The sequence below is a fragment of the Camelus dromedarius genome, chromosome 9 (genome assembly GCF_036321535.1).
Source record: "Camelus dromedarius isolate mCamDro1 chromosome 9, mCamDro1.pat, whole genome shotgun sequence".
In the NCBI taxonomy this organism is placed as follows: domain Eukaryota; kingdom Metazoa; phylum Chordata; class Mammalia; order Artiodactyla; family Camelidae; genus Camelus; species Camelus dromedarius.
Window position 1 is genome coordinate 18,941,517 of NC_087444.1, and position 23,120 is coordinate 18,964,636.

General features: G+C 34.3%; 1 protein-coding gene across 4 annotated transcripts in view; it reads right to left on the reverse strand.

The window, feature by feature from the left end:
* The window catches only part of TRIM33 (tripartite motif containing 33), a 114,687-nt gene that overhangs the window by 16,907 nt on the left and 74,660 nt on the right, over positions 1–23,120 (reverse strand). For 3 of the 4 annotated variants that reach the window (XM_064488862.1, XM_064488861.1, XM_010976106.3), the window contains exons 5-12: positions 18,928–19,044; positions 16,435–16,549; positions 14,052–14,198; positions 13,458–13,575; positions 11,770–12,044; positions 11,012–11,176; positions 8,065–8,265; positions 650–782 (exon numbers count right to left, since the gene is read on the reverse strand). In XM_064488862.1, coding sequence (XP_064344932.1) covers positions 650–782; positions 8,065–8,265; positions 11,012–11,176; positions 11,770–12,044; positions 13,458–13,575; positions 14,052–14,198; positions 16,435–16,549; positions 18,928–19,044 — 1,271 coding nt within the window. The remainder of the gene's footprint in view (positions 1–649; positions 783–8,064; positions 8,266–11,011; positions 11,177–11,769; positions 12,045–13,457; positions 13,576–14,051; positions 14,199–16,434; positions 16,550–18,927; positions 19,045–23,120) is intronic. The other variant, XM_064488863.1, reaches the window with a different exon arrangement.

Here is a 23,120-nt window from a genome sequence, read left to right on the forward strand (position 1 = left end):
ATATAAGACATGGAAAGTAAATGCATCTATAAATCCAGCAAAGAACAGGAAAACAGTTAAGGGTTGGGGGAGGGGTACATTAGAGTTCTGAATAGTATACACTACAGATATATATTAATATTATTATTTCAGTTCACTGAAGCCTGCCCACATTATTTGAAGAGAGATAATAGAGCAATTAGGGAAAAAAAAGTTACTATAATAGTTATGTCTCAACTTGGCAGCTGTTTGGTCAAACATCAGTCCAGATTCTGCTGTGAAGATATTTTTTAGATGTGACTAACATTTAAATCAGTAGAATTTGAGTAAAACATAATGACACAGGCCTCATCCAATCAGCTGAAGACTTTAAGAGAAAAGAATGAGGTCCCCAGAGCAAGAAGGAATTTTGCCTGGATTCAAGACTGTAACATCAACTTTCCCCTGGGTCTCCACCCCACCTATCTGCCCTGCAGATTTTGGACTTGTCAGCCCCAACAATCACATGAGCCAATTAATTCCTTAACTTCTCTCTCTACACACACACAATCCCACGTACACCCCCTTTCCTATTGATTCTGTTTCTCTGGAGAATCCTGACTAATACACATACTGAAAGATACTTTTTTAAGGTGTTGAAGAAATGAGGCAGTACCTCAGCTGACTTTACCTGATGATCCTGGAGACAGGGCAGAGGGTCCTGGGGAGGGATTCATGGTGCTTGTGGGCTGTGGGGGTAGGTGACTGCCTGAGATGTATCTACTTAGTAGATTATCTAAACTACTTGAACCAGCATCTTCCAACTAAAGAAAAAGAACAAAGATAAATTTGCTTTGATTGAAGCAGAGGAGAAGTTATTAATTTCATTATCATAATCAACTTATGCACACAGTTTACTAACAGATTATCCTATATCAAGCTCAGCTTAATTGTTGTTTCCTTAGGCTTCCCTGAGGACCCACACAGTATAAAGGTGAATTAAGCTGTAATTAATATTATTCAATAAATACCTGGCTGCTCAAGACAAAACCCAATAATCCACCAAATCCTTTATGATTTACTATGAAAATAGTTCTTACACAAATTGACACTTTAGCCTTTTCTCAGAGTTGATGCAGGATCCTGTTTTCAACATCCTCATCCCCTAGCTCGCTACCTTTATTTCAATAACCATAGTCCTGCCAACATCACTCGACCAAGTATGTATCAACATGATTAAACATCTAACTTAAAAGCTTTAAAAAGTCTTTATACTCAACAAAAAATCCTTAGCCTGAGATACAAGGTCCTTTATTACACACACAAAAAGGGCGCAGTCAACAGAAGAACTAAGCCCTTTCCGCACTTATAGGCAGTAGGTTAAAACCAGAGGATCTGGCGTGGTGACTGCAGGCTGGTTCCCAATTTGAACCTCAGTTCCCTAGCTTTAAAACATCCCACCTACAATGAAGAACTGTGATGATGAAATAAAAAAAAATTTATTTAAGAAACAGTAAATACTATTTAATCATGAAAATTACCTTAAGAAAAATTTTACACTATTCCATTATAAGAGATGACCAAATTATTCTATCTTAAATAACTGCTAATCTTCTTGCTTACTGGTCTATTTTTACCCACAGTTGCCACTTTTAATCTTCTCTTCTACTAGAGGCCAGATTACTTTTAAGGCAAATCTAATTCTCATTCAAAACAGAAAACTGAACGTATTAATTTGTTTCTTGCTCTCCTTTCCTCTCAGAATCACTATTTTCAAGGTTATAAGAAAGGAAAGAATGCCTCAAAGTAGAAATTTTGAAGAAAACTATAAATATAAACCAAGATAGAACTGGATTAATAGAAAAAATGATCAGAATAAAGCAGCTCACAACATATTACAGGCAAGGGTGGACTCTGCTAAAGTAAACTGTTTTCATCATAAATGTATGTTGAACCTATCAACAATGTGGGTATAGAGGGAACATACCTCAATATAATGAGGGCCATTTATGATAAGCCAACAGCTAACATCATACCTAACAGTGAAAAGCTGAAGAAGTGAAATCCTCTCCTGTAAGATCAGGAACAAAACAAAGATGCCCACTCTCACCACTTTTATTCAACATAGCATTAGAAGTCTTGAAGCAATTTGGCAAAATAATAAAATAAAATAAAAAGGCATCCAAATTGGAATAGAAGAAGTAAAACTGTCACTATGTGCAGATGACATATTATATATAGAAAACCCTAAAGACTGCATCAAAAAAACTAAATAAATGAATTCAGTAAAGATGCAAGACACAAAATAAAAATACAAATATCTGTTGCATTTCTATACACTAACAATGGACTATAATAAGAAATAGAAATTAAGAAAACAATCCTACTTACAATCACATGAAAAAGAATAAATTTAAGCAAGGAGGTGAAAATATTTCTACACTGAAATCTGTAAGACACTGATGAAAGAAACTGAAAAATACATAAATGGAAAGATGCTCTGGGCTCGCAGACCGTAAGAGTTAATATTGTTAAAATGTCCATAATACCCAAAACAATCCATAGATTCAATGCAATCCCCATCAAAATTCCAATGGCATTTTTCACAGAAATAGAACAAACAACCCTACAATTTCTATGGAACCACAGAAAAACCCCAATTAGCCAAAGCAATCTGGAGAAAGAAGAAAGTTGGAGGCATCATGGGCCCTGATTTCAAACTACATTACAAAGCTATAGTAATCAAAACAGTATGGTATTAGCATAAAAAAAGACCTACAGATCAATGAAACAGAATAAAGAGTCCAGAAATAAACCCACATATATATGGTCAATTAATTTACAACAAAGGAGCCAATACACAAAAGAGAAAGAACAATCTCTTTAAGAAGCAGTGTTGGGAAAACTGGACAGCCACATGCAAAAGAATGAGACTAGACTATTATCTTGCATCACACAGAGCAATCAACTCAAAATGAATTAAAGACTTGAATGTAACACCTGAAACCATAAAACTCCCAGAAGAAAACATAGGCAGTAAACTCTCTGATGCTGGTCTTGGCAATGAATTTTTGCATCTGATTCCAAAAGCAAAGTAAACAAGTGGCACTACATCAAACTAAAAAGCTTCTGCACAGCTTCTGCACAGAAACCATAAACAAAATGAAAAGGAAACCTAATGAATGAGAGAAAATATTCACAAATCATATATCTGGTAAAGGGTTAATATCCAAAATACATACAGAACTCATATAACTCAACAGCAAAAAAACCAAACAATCCAATTAAAAAATGGGCAGAGGATCTAAATAGAGATATTTTCCAAAGACATACAGATGGCCAATGGGTACATGGAAAGATGCTCAACATCACTAATCATCAGGGAAATGCAAATCAAAACCACAATGAGATGTCATCTCACCCCAGTTAGAATGGCTATTATCAAAAAGAGAAGATATAACAAGTGTTGGAAATGATGTAAAGAAAAGGGAACCCTTGTACACTGTGCTGGGAATGTAAATTGGTGTATCCACTATGGAAAATAGTACAGAGGTTCCTTAAAACATTAAAAGTAGACTATCATATGATCCAGCAATTCCACTTCTAGGTGTTTATCTGAAAACAACTAAAATACTAATTTGAAAAGATATATGTTCACTGAAGCATTATTTATAATAACCAAGATACGGAAGCAACCTAAGTGTCCACTGATAAATGAATGGACAAAGCTATAGATGAATGAATGAAGAAGATGTAAAATATCCACATACACAATGTAATATTAGCCATAGAAAAGGAAATCTTGTCATTTGTGATAATGTGGATGGACCTGAAAGCATTATGCTAAGTGAAATAAGTCAGACAGAAAGACAAATGCCATATGATCTCAGTTATATGTGGAATTCGAAAACAAACCAACAGACAAAAACAGAATCAAACTCATAAACGCAGAGAATAGATTTGTGGTCACCAGAGGTGGTGGGTGGGTGAATGGGTGAAAGGGATCAAAAGGCACACACTTCCAGTTATAAAATAAATAAATCACAGGGAGGTCACATACAGCACGGTGACTATAATTAATACTCTACTGCATATCTGAAAGTTGCTAAGAGAGTAAATCTTCAAAGTCCTCATCTCAGACACAAATTTTTAAATTATGTATGGTGACTTATGTTAACTAGACTTATTGTGGTAATCATTTTGAAATGTATACAAACATTGAATTACTGTGTAGTACAACTGAAATGAATGTTATATGTCAATTAATTGAGGTAATTAAAAAAAGCAGGGTAGAGTGCATGTTTAGGATGCATGAGATCTTGGATTCAATCCCCAGTACCTCCAATTAAAAAAAAAAAAAACTAAACTACACAGGTCTTTCCCATAAAAGCCCTTAAAAAACCCTCATGTCAGAGACATAAAGGGCTAAAGATGAGTGTGCTGTGGGCTAGCTAGAGGGATGATTAAGGGATATTAGTAGCTGTGCCTGCCCGGTGGTCATAGCTACTGGCTAAGGATTCACTGGTAAGCTATAACTAAAGCCAACTAGAGGATTTATGAAGAGGGGCAGTTCCTAATATGGGCCACAGGTAGAAACTGAGCTATGTCTCACCTAAACACAAAGGAGGAGGGGATGATTCAAAACGGATATGAAAGTCCCATGTTACCTACCTCTACTCCTACTCCTTTTATATTCTCCCACCTGCAATCTATATATCTGGCCAGAGGAAACCCTAAGGCTAAAAGAGTGGAAAGATTAGGAAGAGGCAAACCACACGTACATAAAAGGGCTTCCTTGATGCCACTACACCACCCATCAGGGAAATGCTAGCTGAAGTATTTACCTCAAGGTTTTACCAGATATGGATGAAGGGTCATTATAAATAAAGTTATACATCTAATTGAAAAAACATTCATTCATTTATTCATTAAGCCAGTGTTTTTCGAGCACCACTGAATACCTGCATAGAATAGGTAAGTGTTACGTAATTTCTCCAAATTCAAAGGAAAAAGACAATCCACAAAGGAACTCAAATAATCAATGAAACTAAGGATACCTAACCACAGGAATAAAAGAAATCTAAATGAAATCAACAAATCATTTTTACCTACCATCCTGGTAAAGATGGAAGACAGCCAGTGTTGGGAACTACAGTACAAAAATGGGTATTCTATAACATTTAAATGTAAATGTGAGTGTCAGAAAGACACACATGGTTTTCCCAGGACTTCATAATATCCAGTATAGTATCCAGATAAATTAAATTACTAAGTATGCCAAATATGGAAAATTGATTACAAAGATTTTAATGAAATAAATCATTAGAATACTATATTAAATATAACCTAATCTGAACAGAATCTAATATTCATTTAGCTATTCAAAAAGTATTGAGGTTCATCATGTACCCCTTCCAATCTGCTGGAGATGGATAGTAGAGTGAAGTAAAAAATAAGTCAGGTTGAGAGAATTCTATTTAAATCAACACCTACTCTATACTGGATGGCTGTAATGACCAGTATTAAGACATATCAACAAACACCTGAAATAGCCTTGTATTTATTTCCTGTTGGCATTGCACAGTTAATGCTACCTTGTCTGCTTCCTGTGTAACCTCCCTCCACTATACCATGGAAACTACAGTATAGGAAGAAAAGTTACTGATTCTTCAAGAGATGATAGGTTTGCTTCCCCTTCTATTTTTGGTTCATATGGTTAACTACTTACTGTGGCTGTACGTTAGTGGTAACCACCTCTAATTGCTTTTAACAGTGGGTGACAATAACAAGTGTTAGCAAGGATGTGGAAAAACTGAAATCCTCACACACTAACACTGCTAGTGGGAATGTAAAATGGTGCAGCCACTGTGGAAAATAGTTCGGCAGTCCCTCAAAAAATTAAACACATTCACAACATGACCCTAAAATTCCACTCCTAGAAATTTACACAGAGAACTGATAACTTATGTTCACAAAAACCTGCTTACAAATGTTCACAGCAGCATTATTCCTAACAGCCAAGAAGCAGAAACCCAAATGTCCATCAACTGATGAATGGATGAACAAATGTGGTAATTCCATAGAATAGAATATTCAGCCATAAAAAGGAATTCGGTACTGGTATATGCTACAACGTGGATGGACCTGGTAAACATGCTAAGTGGAAGCCAGACACAAAAGGCCTGATATTGCATAATTCCATTCATACAAAATGTACAGGAAAGGCAAATCCATAAAAAAACAAAGTAAATTAGTGATTTCTAGGGGCTGCGAAAGAGAGAAATGGAGAGTGACTACTAATGAGGACATGAGTTTCTTTTGGGGTGATAAAGAGATTCTGAAAGTGGATAGTGGAGATGGTTGCATCATCTTGTGAATGTACTACAGGCCACTGAATTGTACATTTTTTAAAGTTAGAATTTAGGGTGTGAATTATATCTCAATTTTTAAAAGTAGACAATACTTTAATAAATAAGTAAATAAAAATAAGGCCAGGCAGCTATCTGCAAGGAAGAGTAAGTTCATAAAAAGAGGCATGGAAAACTAAAGATGGGGGGATACATTCCAGAGATTCTTGTTTTGATTTCAAAGCTCTTTTGAGCAAGATAACAAGGGAAGTCTAATAAAGACCCATTTCCTTTTGATGCTCAGCTTTTCAAAGATGTGGAACATCTACTCTTCCTCCATTTGCTCTCTATAAGAAAGAACTAAACCAAGGTCAGTGGCCCTAGCAAATTAGGTTAAGTTTAACATTAGCAACCTTCCTTCTCCCTTTGAAGGTTTCTCAAGAATTGGAACCAAGTCTTGTTTCTTTTTATTCTCAACACCCAAGCACTTTACATGCACTGAGTGCTTAGTAAAACTTGAATGACTCCTTTAACATCGTACCTATCTCTCTCTGGTTGCCCAAAGCCTCTCAGTACGCTCTCTGTCCATGCCCACAAACCCAAACTATCTCCCTGTTATTTCTACAAATAGTGGGGAGAGAACGAGATTTGTAATTAGAAGCTGGACTTTGAATTTCAAATTATCCATTTACTGGGTAACTCTGAGAAAATCACTAACCTCTCTTACTCTCATCCATAAAATAGGGGTATTATATATCATATGAGATGATTTCAAGCATTAAGCTGAAAGTTTGTAAATTATAAGCTTACATTTATAAATTTTATTTTTTATTAATATATTTCAAATTTTTCCATTCTATATAGTCCAGTACTCTCAGCACCATTCACTTAACCAAAAAAAAAGAACTTTCCTATTACCAGGGAAGCAATCAAATTAAGAGAATTCACGAGTTAGTGATTTTGAAACAATTCTGAAGTTATAGAAACATCCTTTAAAACTAACTCTTTAAAAATCCACTAAATACATAAAAATATTAAATTGTAGCCACAAAGAGAGTCATAGGTCACAGTGTCTTAGTTTCACTGCTCGTTGCTCCCATGGTGACCCTTGACCCTAAGTAACTCATACAACGCATGAGATGACTCAGTATAACCTTCAAATTTTATATTTACATTTAGAAAAAAGATTATTTACATGAATTTATGAAATTTCAGAAGGCACTGAATGGTATTTTTCTTCAGGAAAATGCTACAGGTGAAAGGGACAGGACAACTCAGAGGTCCTTCACGCTCTATCTTCTAGTCCTCACAACTACCTTCTCTCTCAGTATACCCTACAACATGCCAGGTATCTAGACCTTCCAGCCTCTTCCTTTCTCAGTCCAACCTGTATGCACAAGGGTTGGCTATCCCTTCTGTACCTAACAAAAGACTGACAAAAATTTGACTGTATTTCAGCACTAGGCCTCCTTTATGGATCTAAACGTATACCAGAAGTGCTTCATTCAACACACAGTCTGCCTGTCGGCAGATAATACAAAGATCAGCAAAGCTGACACCTTGTAACTTTAAAATATTGAGGAGTGCTAGTTTTTAGCATGTGTAACTTTTAAAAATTTAAATATTCATATTCTACTCTTTGGAAATTTCCCCAAAAAATGTTGCTCCTGAATTTAAAAAGAAAAACCACCAAAAATATATACTCTAACTCCCTAATTAACACAAGTTTTTTAATCTTTCATTCAACTTAAATACAAACCTGTATGGGTGGAATATCTGGCAGCGATGGAAGGTTTTCTGGATTGGTAACTGAGGGAATTAGTTCTATTGCTGTAACAGATGGGCTGGTGGGACCTCGATTTGCATTTGCCATTGTAGCTGTAGTAGGGCTGGTTGGATTGACTGGGTTGTTGTGCACTGACACAACAGGAAAGGGTCCAGCATGCCCTGGGTTTGAGTGCTGTTAGGAAAGAAGATGTTATCATTACTTGATCTGCCAGGATATTCTAATATGAACTAAACCCTGACAACAATTTTTAGTTTTGGAAGGATACACAAGTTTAGTGTTTGATACCTATGGCTGAGACAAAGAAGTAAGCACTCTAAAACTTAGGCAAGGAAAAAAGAAGTCAAACTTAGCCTTTTCATTTTTCTACTCATTTTTGTGTAGCACTTAGGAAAAAAAATAGACTTGCTAAAAATTGTAACCTGTCAGCCTAGTGATACCATTTTACTTCAGAACAAAGATATATATAATAGATAGTCTGGAAGCCCCTAAAGTTTTCAGATGTCAGACCAGGAAAGCCACTGTTCTGTCTATATTTCACTTGGACTTTTTGTCTTTTTTAAAATAAAAATTAATTGTATAATTGTGTATTATGTAACTGATATAGCAGAAAGAACAACAAATTTACAAATAGAAACATGACATCAATTCCTGACTCAAATACTACGTGACTTCAGACCAAATCATAATCTCAGTAATTCAGAAATGTGGATAATGATTAATGAAAATGGATGTCTGTCTTTAAGAGGGCTGTTATGAGGGTCATTTAAGATACTATATAGATGAAAATCTTTGGGAAATAAATTACTATATACATAAATCATTCAAAATATTTAAAAGCTTAACATTCTAACGTTCAGTGATTTCTGTAGGGGCCCAAATGTCTAAGGACAATGTTCTGTGATAGTTGGTCAGTATGACTCTGTAGCTTCTGCACCCTTCCAAAGGGTTTACCTGCTCCCTCGTGATACTTGAAGGCTTTCCATGTACTAAGAGGTACATGGGTATGTGGGTATGTGAACACTTTTAAGGAAATTAAAGTCCAGATAGTCAACCTTCCTATGTCTCTTTTCTGAAGAAAACTCAATTTGCCTAAGAATGGGCCATGGTCTGTAAGTTCTTTTTTTTCAACTACTTCTTTCACAACTACCCTTCTCCCAAAACAAAATACAAAACAGCACATCTCTAACCCACTCCTAATCTTATCCAGCATACTGCCCCAGGGTTTAAAAAAAAAAAATCCTCCTGGAGAGACAAGCAAAGGTACAGTTAGAAAGGAAGGTGTCAAGCTGTTGACAAAGTACCTGGCTCCAAAACCTGGGTAACAAATCTCTAAGTGGGTTCTGGTAATCAACAAAAATGAAGAAAGATCTGAAGATGCTGTTAACTGATAAAAAATATTTTTTAAATAGTTTTGAATTCCCAGATACATATTTCTGTGAACAAGATTCCCAAGCACCACATGAAAACAAAACAAAACAAAACAATAAAAATTGATGATGAATTCTGACTTACTCTAACAAGGTAACAGACATACAAACATGCATAAATGAATAGGAAGAGGCTCAATCTCTCTCTCATAAAGAAATGTGTATCTAAAAGAATTTTATTTTTTGGTTCCTAAAATTCTTAAACAAGGTAAATATATTTACCTTGTTTAAAAAACTGTATAGGAATAACTGTAATGAAAATGTGGTCTAAAGAAAAAGTTTTATTAAAGCTTAATAACAGCATTATCAACTGGAAATTTAAGAATTTTAAAGCTGAGAACATCTTTCCAGTGGAAATTGCAACAAATTGATTCATATATCAAACATAAACATACTAAGATGAAATTCTGTAAAAGCAGATGGGAAATTCAAGCCCAAGGAGAAAAGGGAGTATAAAATTTAGACTTTCAAAAAGAAGTTGCTACAGTATTTGGGACAATAGTGGATCCATTTACAAGAATATTATAATGTCAATATTTACAATATGCTAGACAGAACGTCCTTTGCAACTATTTAAATTTAAAGTTGCAACGGAAGCTTTAAATGTCAACTTTCAAATATGACGGAATGTGTATTTTTCAAAAGTCTTTCCAGAGGTAACTGGACCAAAAGTTGGACGACCACTGCTCTAGGACAGCACTTGTCCAACTTCAGTATGCAGATCGATCTGTCAGTAAAAGTTCACACATTTCTGAGTACTCCCCTCCTAGAAATTGATTCAGTGGTTATGACTCAGAATCTATATCTGACAAGGTCCCCCAGTCATTCTGATGGTCTTTAAAGCATGCTTTGAGAAACATCACTTGAACAATTACAAAATGACCTTTTTTTTTTATATAACTAGAAATCCTATGTAAAAGTAGCCTCATTTTTATAATTATACCTCCTATACAAATATAATCTACTATTCAAGCAAAGATTAAAAAACAAGTCTCTAAACACACTTATTTTTAAGAGTAGGCATATCTATCCTAAAAGAAGCAATACTGAGTAAAGAGAAGAAAAAAATTACATATAACATAGCTCTACTGTTTTTAAAGTCCTTTTTATGTATTAGGTTCAAAATGTCACATTGAAAGATCAGAGGAACAATTTCAGGAAACAAATTCTAATCTAGATTTTACAATTCTCTCTTGTGACTACAGACAAAAAACAAGTTCCTTTGTTTCTCACTCTGTAAAATGAATTGGTTAGACTAGATCATGGGTTCTCACCCCAAAGTATACAATGGGTTTAATGATATCAAAGAAGTTCTTTAAAATTTAAGACAAATGTTATGTGTATTTTTCTGGGACAAGAAGATACACAGCATTAATCAAATTCTCAAAGGTATCAAAGAGCCGTCCTCCCCAACCCATAACTGATTAAGAAAACTGTTGTCTTTTAGTTTTAAAATTATATGATTCTTACAAATGTAACTCTAGGCATACTTGTCTTTGGAGGTGTGGCTGCATCATGGAATACTGAGGGCCGCTGTGCCTGGGTATCCCTGGTATTCGGGCAGCATTCTGAGCCAATCTCATCTGATGGGCTTGGAAAGCTCCACAGTTCATGTTGCCTCTTTGCATTGCTTGCACACTGATCAATCTTGGAGGCTACAAGAGGTAGAAATTGCACTTATGTAATAATATTTATAAAACTATCTTTCAATTATAAAATGTTATTGTAAAAATAATTTAGTGAGGATAGAAGAGCATAAACTAAAAAATGTAAGTCATTCTCATCTCTAGCCTCAGTCTCCTCTCAGTATAGGTATGTGTTTTAAAGCCTACCTGCATTAACTTAATCAACACTGCATTAATAATTTTAATGGGAGAGGGGAGAACAGGAGAGGTACAGGGATGGGAATAATTTGAACAAATGCCTAAAGAATCAGACCTTAGGCAGAAACAACATGGGTCTTTGGCCCAAAGCCACATGTGCAAAACAAAAAAGATGTGGCATGGAGGATAAAAATATATATACCTCCACAGTACTAGAGTTAATTTTGTTTCCTATCATACGTATTTACTTTTTGTCCTCCCTCATAACTCCCCACATCCCTGCCACACCCAAGGCAAATATTTAAACTGACCTCTGGGCGCTGTCCCTGCTAGTGACTCTGAAATGTGTAACTCCTCTATATGAGACCGAGTGTAGCCCTGAGGTCTTCATAATGGTATCAATAACGCAGTGACATAGCTCTCACCTGCTGCTGTAACATCTGAGGGGCGGCCTGCCTGGGGAGCTGCTGTGTGGCTGCTGTTGTCGTTGGAACAGGTGCAGGCGGCTGCTGCATCCTCATCTGCTGCAGCTGCTGGTGTTTCTGTGCGTACACTTGCTGTTGCATGTGCTGAAGTCGAAGCTGTGCTAAGTTAATCTGTCCAGGGGTTTTACTAATGTGGTTTGTCCCTGGAGGAACTTGCCCAACTACAACGTTAGGAGTATAACCAGGAGCTGGTTTACTCTCTATTACTAGATTACCTGAAGGATTTAAAAAATGAGAATAATTTGCATAGAATCAACTAACATCTACTTTGTGGATTAATCATTATATTTTCCTCTTTCCTTTGACAACTATCAGCACTCAAAGCTTCCAACAGCACAGAAGGGATGGGAGCTAGGTTTAAAGGTGATGAAAATCAGAAACCTAACATAGTCCAAAGCCAAATAACTGGCTTTTGATTTTTCAGAATATATTATCTGTCCTTATTTTCTATTTGTACAGATGTACAGAAAATTAAAGAGACCCGAAAGACAGATATTACTAGAGGAGGCCCATCTAGTCAGTCTAAATCAATTCTCCGCTGACAAGATTTAAGGATACTCAAGATAACTAATACTGATTCCGTCTGCCTTTGGATTGTCAAAATGTGCAGGGCAGAGTACTAGACTGCTACAAAAAAACTTTTCTGGAAAAATATTGAATGTTTTAAAGCATTTATATCCTTGGAAGTAACAAATTTTCCTTGCTTCTTACAGAGTCAAGTGCTTTCTAGGAACAGAAGGCAAATTTTAGGAAGGTTTGATCTTAAATAGAGTTGGCAAACCTTTTTCCTGTAACAGGCCAGATCCTCTAGGCTTTGCAGGCAACAAAAGATCTGTTGTATACTCCTTGTTCTTTACTTGTTTTTACAAGTCTTTACAACGTAAAAACCAAACTTAGCTACCGTGTTGCACAAAAAGTTTACCGATGCCTAATCTAAGGGTATAGCCAAACTTGAATATACACAAAGATTACTTTTCTTTTTTAAGCAAAAGGCCATTCACCTCTGCTTTTACACTTTCAATGGTGAGGACTTGACTACTTTGAAAAATGAGTTTAACCAATCTGTAGACAGCTCTACTTGTTGGTTAGCTTGGGGGGTTTTGTTTTACTATACTGAGTTGTTTGTCTAGCTGCAACTTTCACCTATGGTCCTTAGGTCCACACTGTGGAGTAACAAAAGCAAAGTCCATTTCTTTTCCATGTGAAAAGAGCTACCCTTATCTTTCAAACATGCCTCAGAACAATGGCATGTGGACACATCAGCATCCTGGAGGTCCTCCTCAAGTGGGTAATTTGGTACAATTACTAAGCATCTAAAAAATTATTCCAGAAAACAAAGACTCATTTGCTAAGTTTTTGATATGAAACAGTCAATATCAATTTTAAGAAATGTGGGGGGAAAGTTAGAAATGAGATACACATTTTTAAAAACTACATAGGAGACTCTCAACATTCTTAATGATGTAATAAGCACTGCTGAAATGAATTTCCAATGAAGAACATATTTTCCAAAAAGTTTACATGTTAGAATGAAGTTTAGAAACTTTAAGTATCTGTAATTTGTTTTAGATGCTTTCTCCTCCTAATCAGTGTTCCAAGTTATAGCCATAAAACTAATTATTTCTCACCTAAATTGACTACATTCTTTGCCCAGAAGGTGGGATCACAATGGAAACGTATTGCTCCATTAGCAGCAGGGACAGGATCACACCGTGCTTTCAAAATATGGCGCAATTGAAAAGTAATCTTAAAGGGAAAAAATTCACATTAGTTTTAAAATTAAATATCACTTAAGAAAACATACAAGATAAAGACATGAAAGCTCATGTAGCCCCACAGTGTCTGTCTCAGATGAGACAGTATCAGTGTTTAAAAGACTATCTATATGAACAATCAAATGCACATGCTTGAATTTCTGCCATTTCTGGCAATAAACTACATTATACTACTAGGTAACTTCAAAACCTATGATTGACTTAAAACCTACTGTATGATTCCGTTTATATGAAATTCTAGAAAATGATAGAAATCAGACTAATGGTTGCCTAGGACCAGGGATAGAGGGGAACAAGAAATCTTTTGTTAGTGATGGAAATTTTCTGTACTTTGATGTGACTGTGATTACATATGATTACACTTTAAATGGGTGCAGTTCACTGAATGTAAATAATATCTTAATAAAGGCAGTTTAAAGAAAATAAGATACTATGTATGTGTCTCACCAGTCGCTTGCTGTACAGCAGTGCTGTGCTGCTGCCACTCGCAATAGCCCAGTTTGTAAAGTTCATTACATGCTTCACCTGCCGGGAAAGGCCTGTGATGTCGTTCTGCTGCTGTAGCAACTTCATCTGTCTCTCTTTTGTAACATTCTGAAACAGAACAAGAGGTTCACTGAAGAATCCTATATGAAAAAAAATCAACTCATATTTTCTATTGCAAATGAAAACAATACCTGTATTTTTTTAAATGGGATCACTTAATAAGCTCCTCATTATTTAATGAGTCTATGATCAAGGAAAAAGTCATTAACAAAAGTGGGACTAAAAGAGTTCTCTAGGCTAAAACAGACATTCCACATATAGAAATTAATGCTAATGATGTCTCCCTTTTCCTTCAGAAGATCAAAGTATCTGTTAAAAAGTGTCTACTAGGCTAATCCAACATACAGAGCCTTCACACGACATCTGAGCTTACTTTTAGAAACAATTTTATATAATCAGTACACTTCTCAGGCCAAAGAAAATTCTGTGTTACCAGTGCCACCTACTGATGTGGAATGAGGCTGAAGTTAAAATCTTTTTTAAAATATTTAAGACAAAAGGAGAAAGATGAATTCCAGAGTTCTAAGAGGAGAGTTAGAGAAACTTCTCATTTGACAAAAATTCATAAAGAACAAGGGAGTAAGTGAAGATTGAAGGAAAGACCAATTTGGCGAATTTGCTGCAAAGGAAAAACAAACTGCTTTCTGGGAATTAAAATTTCCAGAAGGGAGAGGTGATGCCCTATGTCCTTTGACATTCAGCATGCTAAACTACTTGCCTCTTTGTTCTTAACCACTTTCTTACAAAAATGACTCAATTTGTTTACTTAACAATTTTTTCCCTAAGGAAACAAGTTGCTCATTTCAAAATGTAAATCAATGGATAAAAATATTCAACTGACAAAAATTTCATTTACAACTTTCCTGGAAATCATCCCTTAAAACTTAGGAAAACCTCTAGTTTACAAAGTTTAGAAACATATTACACTAGGAAACATCTATTGCTTAAATTATTAGCATGTTAGGAATATGTGGCAGATTTATCATTAGGTATTTGTGTATATATTAGCATTTATTTATTATTCATCTTTTTATTCAAAAGTTCTTGAAATGGTTTCAGAACATTACTTTGGACCTAGAGTTAAAATGTATTTACAGTAAATTAAAAGGTATCAAAAAAAATTGCTTGCTCATGTTCTCCATTTACAAGATTCTTTTGAAAACAAAAATCTTATATGGTGAAATGCAACTTGACTGGACATACAACAGTTGCAGGAGACCTCAAAATTTAATGGTATGTGTGAGAGTATTTTTAACCTCACAATTGTGTCTCAGTGACAAGATGTATTTCAAAAGACAGAAATTCAGAAATAGTACTCTGCTGCCATAATTTCTTTTATTTGTATGTGACTGTATCTAATATTTCCACAATATTTTATGATGGGGTGGAATAGAAAAAAATCTATGAAAAATGTGAGATTAATAAAGGGAAGGGTTATAGCTCAGTAGTAGAGCATATGCTTAGTATGGACGAGGTCCTGGGTTCAATCCCCAGTACCTCCATTAAATAAATACATACATACGTACATACATACATACATACCTAATTACATACTCCCCCCAAAATTGAGGTTAACAGTAATTAAAAGTTAAATAATCAAATATTCACATAATTTAAATTGTTACTATTCAATGTTGCTTTAAACATAACCCCGTATCATCTAAGCCTACTTAAAAGTACAAAATTTGAAAACTCATCAACTATGGTCAGTAAAGCCTTTGATTAAAACTTAATTTGCATTTCACAAATTGACTGGATTCTCATCTAGAAATTTACATCCACATATTAATCTCGAAACACGCAACACAAAGACTTAATACAACAAAACTATCAGTAAGTTTATAAATTTCAACATAAGCAGCATTTTTAGCAAACTATGGAACACCTAAAAAAATAAAGTGAAGCACACACATGAGTCAGTAAGACACCCAATTCACATGTAAAAGTTAAACCGAGGACCCAACTTGTGGGGAGAAGAGAGGATGTGGTGGGTCAGCTTTGTCTTCATTTACATCACATTTTTAGTAATAATTCTTTCACTCCTAAGAGGACAATACTATCTCCTAATTTATACAGCTAAAATCAGTGTTATTAATTAAATTGGGCTGCAAAGTAACTAACTTGAAAAAGGTCAATTTTCCAATAAAAAACAAACAAAAAAATTTTCAATTTACTTTATTTCCATACTCCCCCCAACCAATCGAAAAGAGCTTTCAATAAACATTAAAAACAGCTAAAGAGCAAGAGAAGCAAGTTTTTGTTTTATTTTGGCTTTGAACCATACCTCTAGCTGCTGTAAGAGAGATTTTCCTTTCTTATTAATTTCATTGATAAGGGTGAAAATGGCCACTTTAATTTCCTGTTCTACTCGTTTGTTAGTCTCATTTACTTCTTTTATCCTGAATAAGAGAAATGCATCATTAGGTTATCGACTTATCCTATGTCTCTGAATCATCAACTGTTACAGAAATTCATCCAGCTGGGCACTTAACCGAATAATTAAAATTAAACCTTTGTCAAAATGTACAATTTATGTTTTGGCAGACCTAACCACTCAATTTGGTCCAAACAAGTTAAGTATGTAGATAAAGAATGGATTTAGTGACTTTAAATTAAGTTCATAAAGGACAGTTTATTAATCTGGATGGCAATCTCCTTTAGTTCCTATGAATGTGATATACAAACATCTGACATCAACGACTGCTGGTTAGTGCCAAGTGTGGCACATTGGTTCTATTTAATAGTAATGCTTTCTAAGAGCAATGTGCAAAAAACCAATGCTGTAACCGATACTATTATCTTTTGAAACAGTAGGAAGCTTAGAAGTATTTAGTCTCGCTTATAATTTAACCACTTCAAATGTGAATTCAGATACACCCCTTTCATAGGTTCTTCTCAAAATGGTTTCCTATTATATACAGTTAAGGGAATAAACATTTTCATTTCTTTTTTAAAAATACGTTAGATGTTTTAGAAATAGGTATAAGTTCCCATGAGGTTACAAAAGTTTCGGTTGCAAATATGAAATAGCTGCTATCTTGCTATTTATAAAGTAGGAAGAGAAGACTCTCACTGATAAATATATAAAATGTTAACAATCATGAGATGGCAATCTTCAACTTCTATACATTCTACTTCTGTACGAACTATAACCGACACTTTCAATTCCTAAAATTGCCTTTCATTTGCCAAATTCAAATTTGAATAACTTTAATGCTCTGTCAAAAATGTAGTATTCCTTCCTTTGTACATCAGTGCTGTTGAGGCACTTTTTGAAAATTTTATTCAGTTGTGTCCTTATCTTATTGAGTGAACACATTTTTTTAAATGAGAGTGCTGATAACTAGTGATGAGAAATATATGACTCAAACTTAAAATGATTCGGCCAAAAGTTGGAATCATTAAGCATGCTGAAAGCAGAGAATAGTTAGCCACAGTCAAACTCTCCTGGATTTAAGCACAGATACTGTATGTTCCATTGTGAAGGAAGGAAAAAAACAAATGTACATTACAAAGTGGAGAAAGGTCACTGAAGAATCTATCTAAAAAGAAGAAGTATCATTAGAGATTTTAATACTTTTTAAAAGCTTTCTGGAGATGAAATAATCTCCCCAACCCTTTGCAATCTTGTAACACATAAACCTCACGTCTCTACACAGCTTCAGGAACATATATACAAAATATGTACAAAATATATATATATAAAAATATGGGACTGCCATATGAATTGTCTCACTATCCTTTCTCTGAGAAGGACATGTATCTGTAATTTATGAGAAGACAGTTATCTTCTCCAATATCACCTACAATATATGAGCAATATGAAAAACCATTCTGAGATAGCCATAAGAACTAACCATGACTAGTGCATATGTGTGTATTTACACATTATCTACAGCCTCTGAGGAGCCTTTATTTTCCTTTGGTATCACTTTTTAAGATGAAAGTTGTAACACCTTACTAATGTCTAATGTACTATTTTCTAATATAATGTACTATTCATTCATTCATCTTCAATATTTTTGAGTTTTATGTGCCATTTTAAATAGTCATAAATTAATTTTAATATTCTAGAGAATCTAGAAGTCTCAATTTTTGTGAATCTAAAGAATAAACACATACCAACCTTATTCATACCTTTAGGAACATAAGAGTTTTAATTATGCCAGCTCCGAGTGCTGGTCTTTAAGGACTCCCTAAGAGTCTTAATCTTCTCATTTAAGGAACTTAGTCCCACTTGTTTTATCAATAAATTTAGTTTATTTAGAAATGAACCAAAATGGAATTTTCAAAAAACAGGTGGTATTACTGATAAAAATAATAACAACAGCCAAAATCTGAAGGTTTACTATGTGCCAGAAACCGTGCTATATATGCGTCTTATAATAATACCACTAAGTACGGTTTTACAGATGGAAAATTAATTTGTCCACTACTCTTCATACTCTCTCTTCTTCCACAGTCTCTAGTAAATTTTGTAAGTCAACTCTCTACATCTTAATTGTGTTTTCTACATTTAATTAAGGCTTACAAACACTAGAGTCATATTAATTATAAAATAGTCAAAGACGTATCCTAAGACTATTCAAAATTTTAGTCAATTAAATTTTCCTTAATTAACAAATACTATAATTCAAAACTCAAGCATACCATTTACCCCTCCAAAAAGTTTTCTATATATGCTTAATATAATATAGAAGGAAAACAAATTTAAACTGGACGCACTGTGTTAAATGATCCTTTAAGTGATATTACAGTTTTAAGGAAACACACTTACCTATTCTGCACCTGAGTCGCTGCAAAATGAACGTAATTCTTCTTCTCAAGAAGTTTAGCCAGTAGATTCTCAATTGCACCTTTCTGGTTTTGAAAAGCTTCTTCCAAAAACTGATATCTTTAAAAACAAAACAAAAATTACATTTAAAACAAAATTTATGATTATGGTTTGGAAATAAAGAACTGCTGCATTGAGTCAATCTTGAAATCTTACTTAAATGACCAACATTCTGTGCTGGCCACACACCCCTTTGTCATCAGCAATTTTTAACCACCAATTCCTTCCCTCTTAATCCGACCCTGAGAAGCCACTGTAAGACAAAAAGAATCACTCAAAACTGAGTACTCTTACATTAGAGTTTTGATTCAGGATTACATTTTTTTTAACTCCAAATAGTGGCATAAGTTGTATACATTTTAAGTCATAAAATACAACCACATTATATAAAATACCTTTAAAGGTGAGAAAATCACCTACAGTTTCAACATCATAAAACCACTGCTACTACTGTAATATATAGTTCCTTAGTCTTTTTATTATGCATTTTTAAATGCAAGTGTAATCATAACATACATACAACTTTGCATGTGACTTTCATTTTTTAGCTTGTCTTTACAATCACCACTTGAAATAATTTTTTAGTTCTAGATTGTAAATACTGTCAAACTTTTCCAAAAGGGTTCTATCAATTAAAAATATGACCAATACCAGTTTTACTGTAACTTTGTCAACATAGTGGTGTATGTTAAGATTTTCTAATACTATAATAGAGAAAATTAGACTTAATAGTAAAGACTACAGTTCTTCGGTTGCTAGGAAGGCAAAATGGTTTTCTTTGCTAGTTTTATTATCTTTGTGTAAATTATTCATTAAGTCAACAAATACTTTTGGGCTTCTTCTATATGCTACGAATACACAGGTTAAAAAAAATCTATTATAAGGGGGCAGGGAATAGCTCAGAAGTAGACAGTATGCTTAGCATGCAGGAGGTCCTAGGTTCAATTCCTCAATACCTCCATTAAAAAAAATTCCATTATTGTACATATTTTTATAATAAATAGGAACAAATATGAAATGATACCACACTGTGAAAAGAGCTATACTGGAGGCATACACATTCTGCACAACAACGCAGTATCTAAATCTGACTCAACACCAAGGAATGCTTCACAGAGAAGTCACAACAGTATTATCCTATGCTAAGTACAGAGGCATATCTGGGGAACTACACATATGTTAATATACCTAAAGAAAGCCAAGCAAAGGTCATAATGTGAGACAATAACCAATAAAATCCAGAACCAGACTGTGAAGAGCAGGGTATACTATGCTAATTTTTGGATTTTAGTTTTTCAGTAATGGGAAACCCTTGACAAATTCCGAACAAGATGTAATAATCAGATTTACATCCTAGGAAAATTACCAAACAGAAATATAAAATATAGAACTGAAGAACAGAGAAAGGGAAGACCAGCTAGAATTCTAAGACAATAGCTCAGATGAGGTATCAGGGTATGGTACTAACTGGTATAGCTGAACAAACAAGTTTGAACAGTGGAGTCTGTCACAGAGATCGGCACTTTTGGTGATTTGGGAGTTTAACTAGAACCATATAAAGTAAGGTCTGTGGTATGACCAAAAACTGAATGCCAAGCTAAGGTCGAGTCAAGAAAAGATCACTGGAAATGAGAAGTTCAAGGTACTACAAAGTTATAATTGTCCACATGGACACTAAAATCATTAAAGGCCAAAACTGAGACAAAGAGGAAGACTATGAGCATCTAGACGTTTGCGCCTTCAGTGAAGGTCTCAGTTAAGGTGAAAGGCTATGTATTTGTTAACAAAAGGAAAGTTTGCTAAGTGGTGGGGTCCAAGAGGTCAAGAAAAAAATGGAGAGCATTAGATGAGAAAGTTTAGAGCAACAGGGGGATCGATCGGTGTTACTGAGAACAGCTGGCAAATGAGATTTTTATTTTGTGCATTAAGAAATTTTTATTGTATGCACAGGGAACTATATTCAACACTCTGTGGTAACCTATAATAAAAAAGAACATGAAAATGAATATATGTCTATTCATGTATGACTGAAACATTGTGCTGTACACCAGAAATCGACACATTGTAAAATGACTATACCTCAATTAAAAAAAATTTTTTTATTGTAGTAAAATACACACAACAAAAAGCACTGTTTTACGATTTTTAAGAATGTTTTTTCAAGCAAAAGAAACCCTGTCTAAAATTTAAAGTTTAGCACATTATAACACATAGATATTAAATAGCAGAAAAGCATGTGAGTTATTTTAATTTAAAAGGCTTTTAAAATAAGGCTCTACTCTTAACACAGGTGATCTAAAGATTGTTCCTTCATTGAAGGAACACTTTATTTCCTAAACCATAATCTCTGTGGTATGTCCAAAATAAAATTTTACTTTGTTTAATCTGTACAAATAGAACAGGAATATAAGATTATAATGCTAACCCTTTTGACTTAAGCTTTACATTGTGAGGAAGGATCTTTGGACCCAGAATTTAATTTATGTCAGCAAATGAGAAGGCATTTGGTAGAAAAGTCAACTAGTATCATAACACACAAAGTTTCAATTCATAAAATTTAACCCTGTATGTCTCTTCTCGGCCTTTTGGCTAAGATCAAATGTAAAATTTAATGCTGTACAAATTTATTTCTTTTCTCACTTCAAAATAAATGTTTTAGAATTCTGTTTCTAGAAACCTCTTGCTGCATTCATGTGAACATGCAGCAAGCAGACATACCATGACACACCGAGGTGAAAGTATGTGTCCTTTCCTTCCCTTATACAGAAGCTGACATCTGCGCCGGATGTTAAAGAGTGAGTAAGAGCTTTCTAGGTAAACAAACTTAGGAGGGAGGCAAGAGCTTTCACTGGGGGAAAAAAATCTCAACGTACAGAAAAGCACACAGTTCTAAAGCCTCTGTCATTTTCAGGGCTAAGGAAAAGAACACAAAGCTAGAAGCGTAGTGAGGTACCAGATGCTAAAGAGCACTGTACATTTGAAGTTGGATTCAGATAAATAATAGTGAACCATCAAGGGACTGATTGAACACTGATAATCAAAATTCTCTCTGTTCACCTGAGTCAATTTCAACTGTATTAGGAGAAAAATACTACTTGAAGCTTGGAAAACAAAGAAACAATATAGAAGTAGTTTTGGCTACAAGCTACTTCTGATTCTCTTAGCTAACAAAATTAACTAACACTGGATGTTCTTTTTGAACTTATTAAAAGTTACAGTTGAAATACTGCAGGAACGGGGGGAAAGATGAACAACCAATAAATGAACTAAGCATAATTTTGTTAATATGTAAATACATGACAGCAATTAGATTTTGTTTGTTTGTTTAGGGTCGGGGGGATTAGGTTTACTTACTTATTTTTTTAGAGGAGGTACTGGGGATTGAACCCAGGACCTTCTGCATGCTAAGCATGCACTCTATCACTTGAACTATACCCTCCCCCAGCAATTTCTTAGATTTTAACCTTGCATATGAAGCAGTGATTCTTAACATGGGATTCTTAGTCACAGTGAGCTAATTTCAGTATTTCAAAATGTCTTGGTAAAAATTATGCTTTTCTATGATTTAGGCCTTATAAGTAAGACCTTCTGTGATTTTGGCTAGAATTATAAAACTCAGTTTAACACATATTACCCAATAATAATATTATGAACCATTGATTATTATGTTTTGGACAGAATTATCATGCTTATATATACTTTATTATTAAAAAATAAATTATTATTTAATGTAGTTTTCTAAGAAAAGAAGCTTCTGAAAATATGGTTCTCATAAGTAATGTGAGAATCACTTAGCTAGTAACTGCAAACTGTAACTTTTGAATGCACATGTAGAGTCTGATTAGGTCCTGAGTTATACAAGGATGCTACTCTATTTGCCAAATAATTACAGTATTATCCTTAGTAACTGTCAGAGTGTTTAACAATAAGATTTTACTCTGGCACTTCCAGAGAAACATATCATCTTAGTTTGTATCCAAACTGAAAATCAGGGAAACATTTTTAAAAATTGATATATGTAGTAATTCTGATTCTGTTTCTTTCTTAATTCAGCTACTCCATAAAACTTAATAAATATGAATCACATAAAATTACATAAATTTCCATGCACATATTAAACTACAGGTTTAATCTCA